Source organism: Chamaea fasciata, unplaced genomic scaffold, assembly GCF_029207755.1.
Source record: "Chamaea fasciata isolate MVZ Bird 193981 ecotype frontalis unplaced genomic scaffold, bChaFas1.0.hap1 SCAF_17, whole genome shotgun sequence".
NCBI lineage: Eukaryota > Metazoa > Chordata > Aves > Passeriformes > Sylviidae > Chamaea > Chamaea fasciata.
In genome coordinates, this window is record NW_027094102.1 from 8,103,324 (window position 1) to 8,122,711 (window position 19,388).

Genomic DNA, 19,388 nt, shown 5'->3' on the forward strand with positions numbered 1-19,388 from the left:
ATCCCTGTCCTCGTGGTTCCTGGTCAGGCTTTTGGAGGATACTTGGGGAGCTCAGGGAGCTGGGGCCACAGACCCTACGGGGAGGTTTCCACTGGTCCAGAGATGCTCTGTGGGTCCTGGGTGGATGCATGCCTGGGGCTGTCTCTGGGGGTCTCCCACAGGGAACAGAAGCATGTTGCTGTGTAGAGGGCACTGCTGAGCCCACCCTGGGCAGGAGCAGCACCAGAGGGTCCTGGTGCAGTGACAGGGCCAGGGCAGCCACAATGACCTGGCCGTGCCAGGCACTGACCAAGGACAGCTTGTCACATCCAGCCAGTGGCCAGTGTGGGGTTTATTAGGAAAGAAAAGGTCCTGCCCAAAACACTGCTGGTGCCCAGGACCAGCCCTGGTAGAGTGAGGCAGAGGAAGAGGCCCCTGCACCCACACACTGTGGATTCTCCTCACTTCACATGTTCCTTGTATACCTTGTGGTATCAGTCAAAAAGGGTAATCGGTGTCACCAGCACCATCATCATCTTATCATCATCAGTGTTAAAGAAATTTTTGACACCAGGCTCTCATCTCCATCAGACAGATTTATTGGCACACATCAATCATGAAATCTGGTAGCTTGAGCTGTAGCCTCAAAAGGAGGACCTCAAACAAAGATATCTCTGGGTTATTATACCCTTATAGTGTAAATTCCCCATCCCTTACATGACAGTTCAGATCAAGAGTATGGTTAGGCTCTGGGGTCTTCTCACTCTTCATTGCCTCACTATTTTGTTAGCAAGTGGTTGCCACATGGTCATTTTCACACCCTCTGGGGTCAGTTTTGGTGGGGGTTTCACTCAGTTCTGTGGTCCATGTTACAATATGGTTGTTACAGTTCATACACCATGATCTATGGGCTGTCCTCTCCAGCTATTCATTTTTAAATAATATTTAAGCCCTGGGTTTCACTACACTGTCTTTTACCTACTCAACACACCCAAGATGGCTCAGATAAAGTTCAATTTGCACCTAGCAGGTCCAGCTCCTGATATCAAACAACCACTCATCTACTTTCAAGTAATAGAAAAATTTCAACAGTCATGACCACCACAGTCATCATCATTGTTGTCATCATCATCACCGTCACCATCATCATTGCCATCATCTGCCTCCCTGTCACCATGGTCAGATCCAGGATTCTTTCCCCCCCTTCAGGCTTCTCTGGCTTCCCCCTGATCTCTGGCTTCTCCCCCAACACAGGTTCTCCCCATGTGCTAGCTTTCCACAAGTCTCCAGCTTCTCTCCAGTCTCCAGCTTTGCTACAACCTCTAGCTTTTCCCTATTCACACTCTTCCCTCACATTCCGGGGTGTCTTTCCCTTAATTTGGTTTCTTGTCAGGGGAATTACTATAAACATTCAGCGAATGTTTGCACCCCAGTGGGAGTTTATTAAAGGTATATTGTCCCTTCTCAAGGAAATGCCAGTTTCTGTTTTCGCCTCTAATAAGGGAGCTACAAAAGATACATCTTTCATATCCAGTGCTGCCATCCATGGGTGTGTGGCTGCAGAAATCCCATTTTGTACTGCAGCAGAAGTTGGGTATTGTGGTACATTAGTGATTGTTGAATCAGGGAGGGCAGGTGCTGCACAGAGCACACACAGCAGCCTCCTGACTTCAGGGTTAGGGTTGGCATTTGATCCAAAGGGCCATACCCTGCTGAACAGCACACACCAGGTTTGGCCTTTCAGAACATCAAAACCCAAATGTTTTCATTATGATCTCTAACTGCAAAGCAAGTGCTTCTTGCCCAGGGGCCATGAATTAACCTGGGTGATTTGGCATTTGGCACTGGCTCTGTTTACTCCTCCACTAACTTTAACTCTTTGTTGACCAGGTTGAACACCCAACAACATTCTGTTGTGTCAAAATTGAATCTCGTGCTCCTGTGTCTGTTAAAAATTGCATTAATTTTTGATGAGGTCCAATAGCATCAGAATGTCTGGACCATTATTATGTCAGCATTAATAGGATTTCACTTATCAGATTTCAGTCTGGCCTGGCTTACAGCCATAGTGCTCTTGCAAATCAGTCATCTAAATCAAATCAAATGGGGCCAGTTTGGAGTATAATTTCCCACTCTATCCCAAGGTCTACTGATTTCTTCTGTTTCTATAATGAGTCTGGTTTCATATTCGGGGGATTTGAAGGAAACAATCATATTCTCCAGGTTCACTATGGTCAGCGCTACCCCAAATGTTTCCAGTCTCATTCTCCAGGGGATAACAGTTAGTTTTCTAATCTACACAATGTCAGGAGACAGGGAGTTCACAAAATATAAATTCAATCTTTTCTTCTGACTTTTATTTTTTTCCTTTACTTCCTGTAGCTTTTCTTCCTGTTTATGCAACTTCTCAATTTTCCAAGACAATAATACAGCTTCTTTCCAACCTTCTATTTCTCTCTTGTTTCTCTCTGGTATGGTCTTTCCTATCCTGACAGGCAGTTTCTATGCAAGTCTCTAATACCTTACCAAAAATTCCTTAGCTCTTTTCATCTTTCATGAAAAGATCACCTTTAGCTTTTCTTCCACAGCTTCCCAATCATGCCAGTTTTCATCATGTGGAGCACAAATTTGAAAGAAAATCATTGAGCACATTGCTCTGCATCTTCCCTCAGCCTTGCCATGTTAGTAGCCCACAACACTAAATCTCCTGTAATCCAGGGTGAATGGATATAAGTTAAAAAGTTGCTGGCTGCCCATTAATAACAGTACTCACATAATTAGTCCAGATTGGACTGGGGCAGTTGCAGGTGAAGTAGCAGTGAGCATAGAAAGCAAAGCAACAGGAATAGGAACAGACAGTGGAAAATATATATCAGTGGGCACACAGGGAGGAGCAGGGTCTGGGCTAGAATTTACCTCAGGATGTCACGTGCCAACCCCACTTCCGAGATGCTGCTTTTCCCATGCTCAGTTATCCCATACATATCAATAGTCCATCTGCCCTGTGTATCAATCCTGTAGTTGATGGTGAAGGCAAAACAGAATAGTCTCTATGAAACCCCCTGTGTGGGTCACACTTCTGCAGGTTTTGCCCCAGCACATCAAGTAATATATGGCCATTGTTCCTGGCATAATATCATTGTGAGCTTTAGACATCATTTTGTAGTGCCAGCTATCTTCTTCCAGTTCTGCAGCACCTCAGCTAAGGCCATCCCCTTCTTTATGCCAGGTACATTGCTCATCTCTCCCAAAACCCACGAAACTCAAACTTGTAGAAGGCAGGACTTGAACCTCCTTTAGAGATTTGACACTCACCACTCAGTCCTTCCTTACTCCAGAGCTCCTGGGTGAAACCACCCACTGCTACAAATTATAATTATTAATATCTGGTGCTTAGAAGAAAATGGGGAAGTGACCAAGTGCCCCATGTGGGTTGCCAAACTGTTAAAGAAATTTTTGACACTAAGCTCTCAGTTTCACTAGATACCTTTATTGGCACAGATCAACCATGAAATAAGGTAGCCTGAGCTGGGTGCCACAAAAGAGGAACCCCAAAACCTCTGAAAATCCCAGGGCAATTACATCTTTACAATCTAAAATCTCCACCCCCCATAATCAGCACCATTTTCATTGCTATTGGAGTAATCATATTCGTTGTCATTGGAGTCACCATCTTCACTGCTATAGGAACTGTCACTGTTGATGTCATCATCACCATCTTCATTGCTATTGGAATTTTCATCACTGATGCCATCATCACCATATTCATTGCTATGGGAATTTTCATAGTTAATACCATCATCACCATCATCACTGCCATCATTGCCATCATCACCATCATCATCACCATCACTGCCATCATCGCCATCATCACCATCTTCTTTGCTATTGGAATTTTCATCATTGATACCACTATCACCATTATCACCACCATCATTGCCACCATCACTGTCATTGTCGCCATTATCATTGTCATTGTCCTTGCCATCAGAAAGGTCATTTTTATCACCACCATCATCTTCATTGCTATGGGAATTATCACCATTGACACCATCATCACCGTCATCATCACCATCATGACTGTCTTTGTGACCATGATCATGGTCACTGCAATCACAAAGCTGATTTTTATCACCATCATAGTCATTGGCATTGTTGCCATCATCACCAGTTTCACTGCTATTGGAGTCATCAGTTTCATGGCTCCTGGAGTCACCAGTTTCACTGCTATTGGAGTCATCAGTTCCATGGCTATTGGAGCTGTTGATGTCATTGTCACCATTACCATGACCATTGTCAGGCACCACACTGGGCTCTTTCCCAGGCTCAAGGCTCAGGGCACTTCCCAGATGCCCTGGTGGTGGCCACCCAGCTGGAGCTACTCCATGGAACTCTGTAGAAGAGCAGAAAGCAGCAGCATCAGCCCCAGCATGCTGCCCTCCCACCCACTGCTCCCACCTAGCAGCCCAGTTTACCACAATGCTGTGCTGTCTTTTCCTCTGCAGCTTTTGCTGGTGGGTTTTCAGGGCTCTGCCTGACCCCTGGTGCCCTCAAGGCTGAGGCAACTCAGCCCAAGGCCATGCTGGTGCCTCCCAGCTCATGGCAGTGTCATGGTGGGGCTGGTCCCTGAGGACCCTGACCACCTCTGCCCTGGGGCCAGCAGCCACACGTGGCTCTGGCTGTGCTAGGGAGTCAGGGAGGGATGGCACTGTGCCACAGCTCACTGTGACACTGCAGCGAGCCTCACATCACTGGGGTTCACCCCATCCCACTCCCACTGCGCCTTCCCTTGTGCTTCCCTCACAAGGCAGCAACCTGGCACCTGCAAAACACCTGTGATTCTATGAAAATAAGGACAAAATACTCCTAAATATTCTTCCCCCCCACCCATACTTGCCTGCAATGGGTGCTGCCTGCAGCTGCACCCACAGGGCGAGGAGCCCCAGCAGGAGGATGCTTCGTGCCATGCTGATGAAGTCTGTGTACAGGGCTGTGCCAACCGGCAATTTAAAGTGCCTCGCAGGCAGCCGGGGTCCAGGAATGGGAGGAGGCAGCTCACAGGTGACTTCAGGAACCTCCCAGAATTGCCTCTAATTCTGTTTACCGAAGAGCCACTCCACCTCCGCCCACAGCCAAGTTAGGAGCAGGATCCAGACTTGGCGGCGCTCCAAGGAGGACAGCACCAGGACTGGAGGACAGAAGAGGAAACCAGGACTGCACAGAGGCAGATTCTTTACTGCTGCTCTCGGCAGGAATCCCTACAAAGACCTTTATCAACAGCAGTGACCCCAACACCGGGCTCTGCCCCAGTGCTGGGCTGTGCTGCAGGCAGGAGCCTGTCCTGGCCCTGCCATCCCGGATGGAACAGGAACAGGGCAAGAGCACCTGGCAGCAGCACTAGGAGCTCTCTCCTTCCACATGCAAAATGCCCTTCATTCAAGGCTACTGTTTCACACATGAGATTCTTTGCAGATTTTTGTAGGTCAAATATTCAAGGCTTCATTTGAGCACCTGTCTCTGAACCATCCCATTCCCAAGCAGAGTGTTCCAGCTCTTTCAGTGTTCCTACTGTCAGTTGCCAGGTTTAGGCACACAAATGAACTTAAAGTCTCCTGATCAAGTCAATGCTGTACCCCAGCACCACGGTCTTCCTGCTTCATGGCCTCTCCAGGTCCCCCCTTATCACAGGACAGCCCACGCAGCTCAGCACACTTTGGGCAAAGACAGAGCTCAGTGTGTCTTTCCCCCAGACCAACCAGACTCCATCAACGTGGAGTCTATTTGATTATTTAACTCTATTTAATTATTTCTTTCTGAATTACACACAAACCAATGTGCAATCAATAGGATAGGAGAACTTAAGGACTGATCTGCCCATGACACATCAGCACCAAGCACAAATGAGTTGGAGTTTCTGGATAACAGATAAAGTTTAAGTTTGCAGCTGTGGGCTGAGTGAAGTTAATTGGTTTGAGATTGACATTACTACTACAACTCTAAGTTGCCACTTGGCAGGAGCACTGGAAAAGCAAAATCATGGTTAAAGAGCTTTCCATCAACATCACATCACACACGCAGGGACAGTGCAATGGAAGGAGCACAGCTCTGCACAAATCTCCACAAATCTGTGTGGGAAGAGGGCTCATGGCCCTTAAATGCTTAAGTACAGGTTTATCCTTCTCCTCCTGCTGTGACTCAAGGTGGATGCAACTCCTCCACAAGCCACCCGTGTCCACCGGAGATCTGGTGCTCCACACCTCGCCGCTGCCTGGCGGAACCTGACAGCCCAGTGCTTATCGCGTATTTTTGTGGCTGTCATTCACCATGCAGCCAGACACCCAGGAGCAGGCAGTGCCGGCCACCCGGTGTCAGCAGTGCCAACTCCCTTCCACGCACCTGGCAAACCATCTGGAACAACCTGAGGGATCACAGGGCTCCTTCCAGCCTGAGGGGTGCCACAACGGAGAGTTCAGCACTGCTGGTGTCCCTGTGCTTGCCTGGTGGTTCCTCCTTTTGGGAACAACACCATACTTTTGGCACATTTCTGTTTAAGCAGACCATAATCCTGAATAACATTTAGGGAACTAATGGAGGAGAATGTCTCACAAGCAAATTGCTCTGATGAAATAAACACCTGAGGATACTGAGGGTCAGAAGGACTTGTCCAAAGTCTCCCTGAGAATCAAACAGGAACATGGGTAACCTCAGTTGTGAACAAGGTGTTCATGTCTGGCAGACACACACTTACCACACAGATCCATGGAAAAATTACCATTAAAAATCAGGGCCTGGAGGAGACCCAAATAAGGCATCACATCAGTTAGATGTAAGTGATCCCTGACAGATGTTGTTCTGACATGCTCTTAAAAAGATATCCCCCTCCCTGCAAAAGCAGCAACTCTGCAATTGAGAATTTGTTCCAAAATTTAAGTCTTCTTGTTAACTGGAAAGTTTTCCCAAAGATCTGATCTCAGCCTCACTTGATTCAAATAAACACAAGTAACAGCTTGTCCATCAAGGTGGGCACAGAGTACAAGTCGGTCTCACAGATTAACAGTATCACTCTCCTCACCTTTCCCTGCAGGTTCCTACAGCCACAGTTATTCTTCCTCTCCTCTGGGCAATGGCCAGTTTTTGTTGCTGACAATTTGGAGCAACCAAAATAAGTGCACAAGCAGCCTGGTGCTGGTGATAATGCAGTTGTGTCGATGTTGATGGTGACTTGGTTGCCCCTACATCTGCCACTGGGTTTGTCTAACAGCCCAAAGCTTACCCTGGCTGGTGCAAAGCAGCAGGAAGGTGACAAAGGCAGGAGCTTCTTCCAGCCCATGAGACAGCAGCCTCTGCTCCCACAGTCACTCCAGGCTCCCATGGGAGCCTAGTGTGATCACTGCTGAGCCAACAGCTACAGCAGAAGAGTCACACTGAGGGGACACAGCCACAGGCTGCAGTGACAGGTGCTGAGAGACACCAGCACATCCTCTGGAGGCACCAACACAGCCCCCACAGCATTGTTCACAGAACCACAGAATGATTTAGGTGGGAAAAGACCTCTGAGATCATCAAATCCAACCTTTGACTGATCACCACCTTATCAATTAGATCATAGCTCCAAGTGCCACATTCATTCATCCCTTGAACACAAATGAAACAAGACGGAGCATCTGGCAAAGCTGGTGGGAAGGAGATCCCACTTTCCCCCGCAGCACAGCTCAGGGCTGCCCCATTGGCGCACAAGACAGGGACAGTGCTTGGAGGTGGCTGCTGGAGCACACCCCTGCTCTGCACAGCGAGACCCACCCTGCGCTCTGGCAAATCCCCCGTGCTTGGTTTCTCCCACTGAATCATCCAGGAATGAGGAAGAATGTTACCAGCAAAATAGTAAATGGTTTATCAATGCAAATTGTTATCCAGCTGATTCAACCGAAAAGCTTCTCCTTGACCACAGCATGGGGTGAGATTACCTAGAAAACGACAGAAAAGTTGTTTTGACTATTCTGCACACATTAGACCAGATGAGGAAATGCTGTTTCGGCGTGTTTGCTCAGAGAAGCAATGAGATTCCGGAAAGATGAATTATACAAGGAATCGCAGATATCGTGGAAATTTATACGAGGAACACACAGATCATGGAAAGACTGGCATTCACACTCCAGCTGCAGGTACTCGGGTCTCAGGGACAGAGGCCACGTGTGTCCAGCTCCACCCGCGACATGTCCTCCTCAGGGTGGGACAGGGTGAGGTTAAGACTTTGGGACACAGCACGCCCTGCGTCGCCCTCCGGGACTGCTCAGCCCGCCGTGGGGGCGCCGGGGACACCCGAGGGCTGCGGCCAGCGCTCCGGCGGCACCTTCAGGACGGGCACGGTGACGGCCCAGGGCTCCCCGAGCACACACCGGCTGTCCCCCAGGCCTCCCGCTCGCCGCCCCGCCGCCGCCTCGCCGGGCCCCGCGGCCCCGGTCCTGCGTCACATCCGTCGGGGCCCGATGATGCAGCCGCGGGATCCCCGCGCATCCGGTCGCTCGCACCGCAGCCGGGAGCGGGGCCATGGGCGCCGCCCGCGATGCGGAGCAGCAGCCGGGACCGCCGGGCGAGGAGGGCCCGGGCGACGCCGAGGAGCAGCTGGTCAGCACGGTGAGGACGGGGCCGGGCCGGGCCGGGCCGGGCGGGCGGCGGCGGGGCCGCGGCTGACGCGTTTGTCCCGCAGAGCCCCTGGAACATCATGATCAAGCACCGGCAGGTGCAGCGGCGCGGGCGGCGCTCGCAGATGACCACCAGGTACGGCGGGACCGGGATGGGCACCGGGCGGAGGGAGGATGGGGTTACACCTGGCCGGGGGTTCCACGCCGCCCGCCTTGACCCCTCCACCCGCAGCTTCACGGACCCGAGCGTGTCCATGGACCTGCTGCGCGCTGTGCTGCAGCCCAGCATCAACGAGGAGATCCGGGGCATCTTCAACAAGTACATGAAGGTGAGCGCTGGGCACAGGTGGGCAGCAGCCGGTGCACGGGGACAGCTTGGCTGCCACCGAGGCCATCGCGCTGCTCTGTGGGAGCTGAGCCGACACTGTGCAGGCTGTCACCCTCTTCTGTCTTTTCCTCTCCAGTTCTTCCAGACAGCAGCAATCAACGTTCGTGATAACGTTGGGGAGGAAGTGGACCCAGAGCAGCTCATCCAGGAGACCTGTAGGAGCTGCCTGGAGCAGGTGGGCACTGGTGAGGTGTTTCTTGGGTGCCCAGCCAAGCAAAGCAGCCTGGCTAGGATGTGTCCCTCTTAACAGCTTTGCTGTCACCTGCAGCCCTTGTGTGACTGTTGTGTTGGGATTGATTCTCACTGGGAAGAAGGGAGCAGTCAGGACAGGGCAGCTCACGATGCTTCTCACTGCTGCTGTAGGAACATGGCATACTGCTGGAGTCCCACAGAAACTGCCCCCCCAGCACCCATCAGAGGGTTCTGGCAGGGTAGGGCATGATTTTTTTCCTTTCACATCTTGCTTATCTGCCACTTCGCCAGAATTTATCATGCTCAGAATGTGCTCTTGCATCTGGCTGTCCGTGGAAGCATGGCCTGGTAGCACTCCAAAAGCAAAGCTGTTGCAGGGCTTTTAGGTAGATAGGTAGGGGTGGGGGTTGCTTATGGGGCCCTCTCTGAAGCTGGAATCCATGGAACCTTCTTTGTCTTCCTGCAGGCCAAACTGTTGTTCTCCGATGGCAAAAAGGTGATTCCCAGGTTGCCCCATGAGCAGGCAGTGCCAAAGGTAATTGTTGTGATTGTACACAGAGGTTGAAATGACTTGTGAGAGCTGGGAGAAGAGTTGGGGTCACTTTGTTCTCTGGCACTTCTTGGCTGCCAGTGCAGTAGTGCAGAGGCAGAGTGGGGGATGTTTGCCCTGGAGGGAATACAGGGCAAGGAGAATCTCAGGTGCTGCTTGTTGCAATTCAGTGCTGCTCGTGGAGGTGGGCTGGGGTCAGTGTTCACCTGGCCAGATAGGGAGAAGAGCCCTCCTCATCCCACTGCCCTTCCTCTTCCAGCGTGCCCGACAGATGGATGAGGAGCTGAGCCGTCGAGGGAGCCCCGTTCCAAAAAAGGTAGGATGGTTTTCCCCACAAGAGATTTTATGTTTTTGGAAGCCTGGCCCTCATTCCTGGCCGTTCCCACAGTGTGAGTGCATGGAGGTGCACAGGCAGATTTTTTGAGGCGTTGGAGGTGCTCACTCTGGTGCCAGTCAGTGTTTTTGCCTGTGACAGAAGAAGCAGCTTCCCTGAGAGAGGGAGGGTTGCTGAGAGGGTTCCCTCAGCCAGCACAGCTGAGTCACGGAAGGGTTTCTTCCATGCAGAGGAAGGGGCGACCTCCAGGACAGAGCCTGTCAAATGACCGTGGAGTCTCAGGCATGGCAGCGTGAGTACAGACCCTGAGCCCTGTTTTGGGATGGCAGGGGGAATGAGGCTGCCTGTGGGAGCACAGAAACCCCACAGACTCCTCTCCTGCAGATAGGTGATGGGCGCTCTGGGTGTGGGCAGAAGCAGGGTTAGGTTGTGGTGTTCCCCTCAGGAAGCGAAGGCCTTCAAAGAAGGGGTTTTAAACAGGCCCAAAGGGGTGAAAAGGTCCAGGTAGACCATCCAGAGTGAGTGGTGAGACACGGGGGATGGTGGGATCTGGGCAGCCAGGAGAGGAGAATGTGCAGCAAAGCTGAGGGTCCGAAGCTGAGCACTGTGGGGGAATAGAGGGTGTGAAAAAAGGTGGATCTGGAAGGGCTTGGGCACAGTCCCTGCTGCTGGTGGTGACTAAGCTGATCCCACTGGGACTCATTCTTACTGTGTTTTCCTTCCCCTCAGGTGGAAGCTCAAAGTCTCTGAGCCTGTGAAAAGGGATGGACCAAAGGTATTAGCTGTCCGACACTGCTGGGCTCCCTCTCTCCTCCCCTTTGCTCCCACCAGCAGAGCCCTGCAGCTGCAAGAGCACAGGACAGCACAGGCTGTGCTCTGCCATGATGGGGCCCTGGGCAGGGGTGGAGCAAGAAGAGGAAGCGAAGTGCCCGGAGGCCTTTGCTGGTCTCCCCAGGCACCATAGCCTGTAGCCCTGCTGCTGAGGGAGACCTGAGGAGACCAGGAGTAGCCAGGAGAGTCCCACAAGTGTTTCCCACGAGGGAAACTGCTTAGATCGGTCCAGACAGAATGTAATGTCCCTCCCCTGTGGAGGGCTGGAGATCTGTGGCCAGCTCCCTCCCTCCCAGTCTGGAGGCAGCTCCAAGGTTCCCTGTCAGAGAGCCAAGGCTTGTGCTGACCATGGCCAGCAGCAGCTTCATTTCTAATGTTGCCCCTTTTCCAATTGCTCTGTAGTGGGATCCATCCCGACTGACTGAAACCACAACCTTTGTGCTGGGATCTCGAGCAAACAAGTAAGGAACGGCCCTGTCGATGGAGGGTGGTGTCCCCAAGCAGGAGCCCGTGACACTCCTCCCGTCACTTCGCTTCTCTGCCTCAAAAGCAGTAGGAAGGGCTTGGGGAGGAGAGGGGTGTCCCTGTGCCACCACAGCTGCCCTCCCCACAAGCCTAACACCCCTCATGTTCCTATTGCAGAGCTCTCGGGATGGGAGGAACAAGAGGGCGACTCTACATCAAGCATCCCCACCTCTTTAAGGTCAGGTGCCACAGCCGGATGGTTTCCCATGGGAATTTGGAGTTTGTGCTTCAGCTCCCTTGTTTACTTCCTCCCTCATGCCCTTGTTTGTTATTTTAGAGCACATTCCCAAGGTCTGGCTAGCACACAGAACACGAGCCAACAGTGTTGCATGCCTGCCAAGGCAGTGGGTTTGCTAGAGCCAGGGCTGAGGCTGGAGCAGGGCAGGCGGAGCGGGGGGCAGAGCAGGGCGCAGCATCCTGCAGGAGGGGGCTTTTAGGGGAGGGTCTGTCGCCCGTTCTCAGCTCGGTCCTTGCTGCTTTATTGCAGTACGCGGCCGACCCGCAGGATAAGCACTGGCTGACAGAGCAGCAGCACATGAGGGCCATTGGGGGCAAGATGGTGAGTACGGCCGGGCACAGGGCCCGCACGGGCGGAGCAGCCGCGGGCCAGGTGGCGGTGGCAGGAGGATAGGCAGGGCGTGGGGACACAGCGCTGCCAAAGTCCATCCCCAGCCCAGAGGACTGAGGCATGGGCCAGGAGGCACAGCTGATTCCCATGGGGACAGCGGTGGCTGAGGGGTGTGGCCCTGCCCTGGCTGCCCCTTGCAGGCACCCTGAGGTGTCCCCTGCCTTGTGCCACAGGCCTACCTCCTCATTGAAGAGGACATTCGGGATTTGGCTGCCAGTGAGGATTACAGGTGAGAACCAAAGCAGACACTCTGAAGGTGCTGCTGTGTCTGGGGCTGCTTCCTTGGGGGCCCCCACCATGTCCCCCCTCACTGCTGCATTGCAGGGGCATCCTGTGCCAGAAGGACTCTCTCCATGATAGTTGGGGGACTTGGTTATGGGGGTTTGGGGGATAGTTGGGGGCTTCGGTGTCCAGGGGGCCATGTTGGATGACTAAAGTTTGGACTTGGTGTTGGTTGGGGGTCCATGGTAGTGCTGATTGAGATCCATGGTGGGTTTGGTGGGTCTGGGCTTGGTATTGATGGGTACTAGGGGGCATAGTGGGTTTGGGGTCAGCAGTGGTGGGTGCTGGAGTCCATCTCACCCTCCATCCTCCCCAGGGACTCTGTTGATCTGCGGCTGGAAGAGCTGAAGCCCTTCATCCCACCAGCCTGGATGACTGAGAAGATGCAGAAGCATATGGAGACGCTCCGCCGCGGGGGGGACGTACCGCCCCCCGAGGATCCCCCTGAACCCTGATACCCCCAAATAAATCCGCTTCGTTCCCACCTCGCCGCCTCCTGGGGACCGGGGCCGGGGCTGTCCGGCCATTTAAGGGCCTGCGGGACCCGCGGTTCCGCCCCTCGCGGGGCACTGACCAATCACAGCGCTGTGCGTCAGCGGCCGGCGGTCAATCAGCAGCCGCTGGCCGTTACCGTGGGAGCTGCATCCTCGGCGGGCGGTGATTGGCCGGCTCGAACGGGGCTGCGCGCTGATTGGTGGAGGAGCCGCACGCGGAAATATTCAAACGGGGCGCGGGACCAGGCGGGGCCGCGCGGGGCGGGCACAGTGGAGGGTGTCCGGGATCGGGGCTGAGACCGAGCCGCTCCTGCACCGGAGAGCGTCTGGAACGGGGGTTGGGATCGGACTGCCGGCGCACGGGAGAACCCCAGGCACCGCCGTTCGGCACTGGGAACCCTCGCTAGGGGAGCCCTGACCGCCGCTCGACACCGGCAGAGCCGCAGCGGGGCCCGAGGCCAGCCCCGAGTGGGACTGCGGGAGGGAGGGAAGGAGCCAGCGGAGTCCGGTGCGGCGCCGCCCGGGACCGGGAGCCGCGTCCAGCCCGTGACCCGCCGGCAGTGGCGGCCGGAGGCCGGTGTGCCGGTCTGTGCCCCGGGAGCCATGGCCTCGCAGAACGCCGACCCCGCCGCCGTGTCCAGCGCAGCCGCCCGCAAAGCGACCGAGACCGGAGCCACGGCGGCCCGCGGCGCGGTGGGAAAGAGGTGAGTGGAGCCGGGGCCGGGGTGAGGGTGGGGACTGCCCCGGTGAGCCGGCCGGTAACGTGCGCTTTCCCCGCAGGCTTCAGCAAGAATTGATGGCGCTGATGGTAAGTGGGGCCCCGGGGCCGAGTCGCGGTTTGGGGATCCTGAGACCAAGCCGGGGATTGGGGGTCCCAAAGGCACCCTGGGCTAAACTGGTGTGGGAGGTGTCTCGGGGTTTTCCGGGCCGCCCTGACGCGCTACCCCCGCAGATGTCCGGTGACAAAGGCATTTCTGCCTTCCCCGAGTCCGACAACCTCTTCAAGTGGATCGGGACCATTGACGGCGCCGCCGGGACGGTGAGAGGCGATATCCCTGTCTGGGCGGGACCTGATCCTGTCCCACCATCCTCCCTTCAGCTGAGGGTGGTCCTTGCCCTCCACTGCCCCTCTACCTCCTTTTTCCCCCCACCTCTGGGGCTATGGCCCTCCCTGACTCCTGTGCCCCTCGACTCCCACCCCCAGGCCTACGAGGAACTGCGGTACAAGCTGTCACTGGAGTTCCCCAGCGGGTACCCCTACACAGCACCCACTGTGCGGTTCCTGACCCCCTGCTACCACCCCAACGTTGACACCCAGGGCAACATCTGCCTCGACATCCTCAAGGAGAAGTGGTCGGCGCTGTATGATGTCCGCACCATCCTGCTCTCCATACAGAGCCTGCTGGCAGGTCGGTCTCGTGCACAAACTGCTGTGGAGTGCTGGGGGAAGGGGTGGTGGTGATGGTGGGGATCTCCAACCCAGATCAGGGCTCAAGGGTGTCCAGGTCATCCCCCACCAGCTGACCCAGCTACTGTTTTCAGAGCCGAACATCGAGAGCCCTCTGAACACACATGCCGCCGAGCTCTGGAAGAACCAAGTTGGTGAGTGCCTGAAGTAGAACCCTCCTGCCCCCTCCTCAGTGGGATGGGCAGCAGCACAGCCCCCAGTGCCTGTCTGGCCCCACAGCAGCCCTGGCCACTGCCTCAAGACTCTTGGCATCATACTCCCCCTCTCTCCTCAGCCTACAAGAAGTACGTGCGGGAGACGTACAACAAGCAGACCAAGAGCCAGGAGACCTGACCATCACCACTGCCCCCCAACACACCCGCTCCCTCCCAGCCATCCCCCGCGTTCTGTATCATAGGCTGTTTTTAAATTAATGTTGCAGTCCGAGCCACGGTTAATGTATAAATAAATGCACATTTATAACTTCTGTAGGGGATCCTGTGGCAGCCCTGGCATAGCCTGAGTGCCCAGAGACCCCTATGTGAGTGTGGGTGGGGAGGGTGGAAGGGACACTGACCCTTGTGGGATAACAGGAACTTTATCAGTATTTGAGGACTTGGAGTGATCCCATTCCCTCTGCAGGGTGGGAGTAGCCCCCACCATCGCCTGCAAAGGCAGGGGTTGAGGACTGTAGGCGTATACAGGGCCTCTGTGTCCTGCTCTGTGACAGGGATACCACCTCTGCTGCTATCTCCTGCCCCCCTAGCTCAGAGCACCCCACAGCAGTACCCAGCACAGGGGCCTCCCCAGGCCACTCTCTCTCTGGTGCTGCTTCTCTCTGCCGGCTGTGCGGTCTCTGTGGCTTCCACTGTCCATGGTGGAATGTTGGCTCTGCTCTCCATCTCTACCAGCGTGGCCCTCACCTGCTCGATCTCCTCCTCCAAGCACTGAGTGGCTGGGGGCTGTGAGGGGCCCCCTCCTCGCCGGCTGGGCAGTCCCCAGCACCCCAGCCCAGTGCACAGCGGGGCAACACCACCCCCTTGCATGGAGAAGAGCTGGCAGAGGTGCTGGGCTCTGTACAGGTCCTGCAGGAAGAGCTCCAGGGCGGAGAGGAAGAGCACCCACAGCCGCTCCAGCTCCTGCCGCTCCAGAGGGCTCGCCGGGGCCTGCCGCAGCCCCGCTAGCAGCACCCGCCGCAATCCTGTGGGATAGGCATGCTGAGCTGGGGTGGCCCTGGAGCCCCTCCTTGGCCCCAGTGAGGGTGCAAATGCTCCCCGTGGCTGCCGCCCAGTACAGCAGTTCCCTCCTTACCCACGCTGAGCTCACAGGCCTCTGCGCTCCTCCTGCATCGCTCCTCACGCAGCCGAGGGCTGTCACCGCTCCCCCCGAGCTGCAGCACCAGCTGCCGGTGTCCGGCCGTGGCCTTGCAGAGGGCAACCTGGGCTCTGGCACACGTCCCCACTGTCCCCCGCCCACGGCACGCATCCCTTCTGCCTGGTGCCATTACACCCCGTGAAAACAGGGCAGGGTCAGGCTGCCCACGGTGGTCGCTGGCTCTCCAAGGGCCGCGACTGCTCTGTGCCACGGCGCTGTGCTGCGGGTTTGACCGGCTCTGAGCTGTGTCTGGGTCCAGTGGCCCCACCCACCCTGGCTGGGGACTGTACCCCGCCTCATCCCCCTGCTGTGCTCCACCCCAGCCGGTCCACAGGGAGCTGTGATGCACAGCGGGCTGGCACAGCCTCCTCAGAGAGAGAGAGAGAGACAAGTGTCACCTTTCCTCTATAGGGAGGGGGCTGCTCTCGCCCTTCCACCTTATAGCCAGGTCCTCTGCGTGGGAGATGTGGGTCCCAGTGTGGGGCAGGCAGAGCTGTTTAGAGCTCCTGTGGTTCCACAGTGCTGCCCTGGTGGAGGACCCTCGGGGCCAGGGCCGTGCTCCTTCACCCTCTGGCGTGTGAACGAGCTGCTCTGTATGGAAACTCTGAGCTCAGCACTGGCACCTACCCAAGAGTCCGTGGGAACCGCAACTCTGGGCTGTCCCTGCAACACTGCTCTGTGGTGTGAGCCCGCCCACGTTCCCTCCCTGGGGAACAGAGCAGGGACACAGTGCCACAGCCCCCTCCCCATGCACCCCCAGTGAAATCCTGCACCAGCAGCTCAAGCCTTTCCTCTTTAATTGAGGCTGAATCCAAAGCCAGAGGTGACAGATGGGAGGAAAAGCTCAGCCGCCGGTGGTGAGAGGAGACTGAGACCCTGGCACAGAGCAAGGTCCCAGCCAGTGCTGAGAGCCAGATGCTGTGGAACTGCTGCTCCCTGGACAGCAGGGGAGCAGGGCTGGGCACAGCAGCCGGCCCGAGGAATGTCTGGTCCTTTACTGCACACCCTCCATCATCTTCAGGAACTCTGCAAGACAGCAGCAGCCTCAGCCCATCGCCCTTCCTGGGTGCACAACATGGGTGCTTGGCTGGGGCCATTGCTCACCATCAAAGTCGATGCGACCATCATTGTTCTTGTCTGAGTCCTTCATCATGTCCTCTATGTCCTCATCAGTGACAGGCTCCCCAGTGGCTCTCAGGATCTCACCCAGCTCCTCAATGTCAATGAACCCATCGGCGTTCCTGCAGGAGGGTGAGGGAGGGATGGGACCTCACTTGCCCCCACAGACAGGATGAGCCACTTTCCCCCCACACTCACCGGTCAAAGATGCGGAAGCAGTTGGCCAACTCCTCCTCAGACTTGCCTTTGGCATCCTCTTTCATCTGGCGCACCATCATGACCAGGAACTCCTCAAAGTCGATGGTGCCGCTGCCTGTGGGGAGGAAGCCAAGCATGGGTCAGGCTGCCTGCCCAGGGTCTAGTACCCACCCCTGCCACCAACCATGAAGGCCTGCTCACCATCCTCGTCCACCTCCTCAATGATGGCGTCCAGCTCCTCTTTGGTGGGGTTCTGGCCCAGCATTCTCATCACCGTCCCCAGCTCCTTAGTGCTGATATCTCCACCGCCATCAGCATCAAACATGTCGAAGGCGGCTTTGAACTCTGTGAAGGGAAAGGTCAGGTCTCTGTGCAGTGGGGCAGAGCCAGGCCCTGCACCATGGCCCTCTCAGGCTCTGTTCCTGCCATCCCCACACTCACCCGCAATCATCTCCTCACTGAGGAAGGCACGGGCTTCTGCCTGCTGGTCCGTCTGCAAGGCAAGGGAGAAGGGTCACTGTGCCACCCGTATCAGGCCAGAGACCCCTCACACAGCATCGCCCAACATGGGAAGAGCCTCTGCCCTGCTGCAGGATGATCCTGTGCTGGCATAAGCCACAGACACCAGGAACCTCTATAGTTTGGATGCCTTCCAGGCATCCATAAGCATGATGGGCTGCAGGGAGCTGCCTGCCCAAGTCCCCCACTCTCTGGGGGGCTCCATTGTGCAGGGGTCATGGTCCCTGTGTGCAGCCTTGGCATCCTGGGCATGCAGTGCTATTTTTGGAATCTCCTCAGCTCCCCTTGTAGGGATGGATGAGGCTACAGTCGTGGCACCTGTCAACCCCGATCAAGTTTCTCCTGGAGGCGCAGGCCAGCCATGGAGCCAGCAGCGACACTATGTCGCATGACCCAGCACTCGGCTTTCAGCCACCCCCTGCCACCGCTGCCTCTGTGCAGCTCGGAGCTCCAAACAGGGCTGAGATGGTGTCCCTGGGAACCTGCACCCCCTCAGCAGCCACACAGTCACCCTCAGATCTGTCCTGCAGGGACCCTGCACCACCCCACTGCTTCCCTGCCCTCACCGCCATGGCCAGCCCAGCACTGGGGACCACATCCCTATGCCCTCTGCAGAGGCACCTCCACAGCCCAGATCCCTCTGGTGCCTCCTGCCCAGTCACATCCTGTCCATGGCACACAGCACACAGCACACAGGAGTGCTTACCATCTTGGGAGTTTATGGTGCTTCCCACCCCCAAAGAATCACCAGCTCCCGCAGCAGGAACTCCCAGAAGCTTCGTGATGCCCCTGGCACTCCAATTTGTAGTGTCTCCTCTGTGGGATGTGCCTTCAGCTACTGCCCCCTGGCCCCCTCAGCCTATCAGCGCTCTGGCAGCACCCAGCCCCTCTCACTGGCACCTGGTGCCTTTACCTAATTTAGCCAGAGCATTATTGGCCAAGGGCTGGGATTAACGTGGGGATGAGGCTGGGATGGAAATTCAAGCCCTTCAGAAGGAAGACCAAAGTTGTGGCAGGAGCGCAGCTCTGCCCACCCCCAACACCCCCATGCAAGGCAACTCAGCAATGAGGGGGTTAAAAATAGCCCTCGAGCCATCAGCATCACTCGGTAAGGGGAACAGGGTCCCCCCTGTGCAAGGGGCATAGACTATCACCAACTGGCTTTTGAAACTGCAACTCTTCCTGGGCCAAGCTCCCAATACCAAGCTGGTATTTTCCCCAGTGCAGTGTCCCCTCTTGCACCCCCATTTTCTGCTCCAGGGGGCCCAGGCAGAGCAGTGCTGCAGCCCCCTGCCCCAGAAAAAGAAAGGGTCCCCAGTGGGGCCTGAGGCACAAAGCCCCTGGAGAGATTTGAAGCGTGAGCCCCATGGTTTGGGGTCCCCCGTGATGTTGGCACCTGTTTCCGGAAATGGGTCCATCTTTTCGTGCTTCTGAGGAGTGGGAATTATGCCCGGTGCCTCCTCGAAGTCTTAGTTCTCACACTCGCAGCTCATGCCAGCCACTGCTGCCAGGACTGGCTGGGGCTGGTGGCTCTGGAGATGCACTGGCCCATGCCCTGTGGCACTGGGAGCCTCAGGGCTACCGTGGGGTCAGGGTGACAGATCCCTGTCCCATAAAGTCCCAGTGCCAGGGACACCCAAGGGTTTTCTGGCTCCTGGTTTTGCTGGGACCCCCATTCACCAGGTGGGAACTGGGAACCAGTCCAGCCCCTAGTGCATCCCACCCTGCCCAGGGAAGGTCAGGGGTCCCATCTGAGCCCGGGTGGGGTGCAGGGTGCTGGAACAGGGTGCAGTAAGCAAGCAATGGACAGAGCGATGGCAGCAGCTGGGCTGGTTCCTCGATATTTATAGACATTCCCAAGGAAGCCATGAGGAGTGAGCAGGCAG

General features: G+C 55.9%; 5 protein-coding genes across 6 annotated transcripts; 2 read left to right on the forward strand and 3 right to left on the reverse strand.

The window, feature by feature from the left end:
- Positions 1 to 3,476: 3,476 nt before the first annotated feature.
- Positions 3,477 to 5,129, reverse strand: LOC136298277 (dentin sialophosphoprotein-like). The gene is made up of 2 exons (XM_066198912.1): positions 4,877 to 5,129; positions 3,477 to 4,372 (listed from the first exon to the last, which is right to left on the reverse strand). The coding sequence occupies exons 1-2, from the start codon at positions 4,944 to 4,946 to the stop codon at positions 3,573 to 3,575; spliced, it is 870 nt and encodes a 289-aa protein (XP_066055009.1). The 5' UTR covers positions 4,947 to 5,129; the 3' UTR covers positions 3,477 to 3,572.
- Positions 5,130 to 8,481: 3,352 nt separating this feature from the next.
- DNTTIP1 (deoxynucleotidyltransferase terminal interacting protein 1) lies at positions 8,482 to 12,835 on the forward strand. 2 transcript variants are annotated; one of them, XM_066198890.1, is made up of 13 exons: positions 8,482 to 8,613; positions 8,687 to 8,757; positions 8,854 to 8,950; positions 9,086 to 9,184; positions 9,668 to 9,736; positions 10,011 to 10,067; positions 10,316 to 10,377; positions 10,815 to 10,860; positions 11,319 to 11,377; positions 11,559 to 11,619; positions 11,929 to 12,000; positions 12,243 to 12,298; positions 12,668 to 12,835. In XM_066198890.1, exons 1-13 carry the CDS (start codon positions 8,527 to 8,529, stop codon positions 12,804 to 12,806), a joined length of 975 nt encoding a protein of 324 aa, XP_066054987.1. In that variant the 5' UTR covers positions 8,482 to 8,526; the 3' UTR covers positions 12,807 to 12,835. The 2 variants fall into 2 exon arrangements, with proteins under 2 accessions (XP_066054987.1, XP_066054988.1); XM_066198891.1 differs by lacking the exon at positions 11,929 to 12,000.
- A 171-nt stretch (positions 12,836 to 13,006) lies between these two features.
- On the forward strand, positions 13,007 to 14,779 carry UBE2C (ubiquitin conjugating enzyme E2 C). The gene is made up of 6 exons (XM_066198894.1): positions 13,007 to 13,549; positions 13,626 to 13,653; positions 13,798 to 13,884; positions 14,050 to 14,254; positions 14,388 to 14,447; positions 14,588 to 14,779. Exons 1-6 carry the CDS (start codon positions 13,449 to 13,451, stop codon positions 14,644 to 14,646), a joined length of 540 nt encoding a protein of 179 aa, XP_066054991.1. The 5' UTR covers positions 13,007 to 13,448; the 3' UTR covers positions 14,647 to 14,779.
- Positions 14,770 to 15,893, reverse strand: LOC136298264 (regulator of G-protein signaling 9-binding protein-like). Its single transcript, XM_066198893.1, has 2 exons — positions 15,604 to 15,893; positions 14,770 to 15,493 (listed from the first exon to the last, which is right to left on the reverse strand). Exons 1-2 carry the CDS (start codon positions 15,794 to 15,796, stop codon positions 15,060 to 15,062), a joined length of 627 nt encoding a protein of 208 aa, XP_066054990.1. The 5' UTR covers positions 15,797 to 15,893; the 3' UTR covers positions 14,770 to 15,059.
- A 553-nt stretch (positions 15,894 to 16,446) lies between these two features.
- On the reverse strand, positions 16,447 to 18,313 carry TNNC2 (troponin C2, fast skeletal type). Its single transcript, XM_066198896.1, has 6 exons — positions 18,209 to 18,313; positions 17,425 to 17,476; positions 17,185 to 17,328; positions 16,984 to 17,098; positions 16,771 to 16,907; positions 16,447 to 16,692 (listed from the first exon to the last, which is right to left on the reverse strand). The coding sequence occupies exons 1-6, from the start codon at positions 18,209 to 18,211 to the stop codon at positions 16,661 to 16,663; spliced, it is 483 nt and encodes a 160-aa protein (XP_066054993.1). The 5' UTR covers positions 18,212 to 18,313; the 3' UTR covers positions 16,447 to 16,660.
- Positions 18,314 to 19,388: the final 1,075 nt, after the last annotated feature.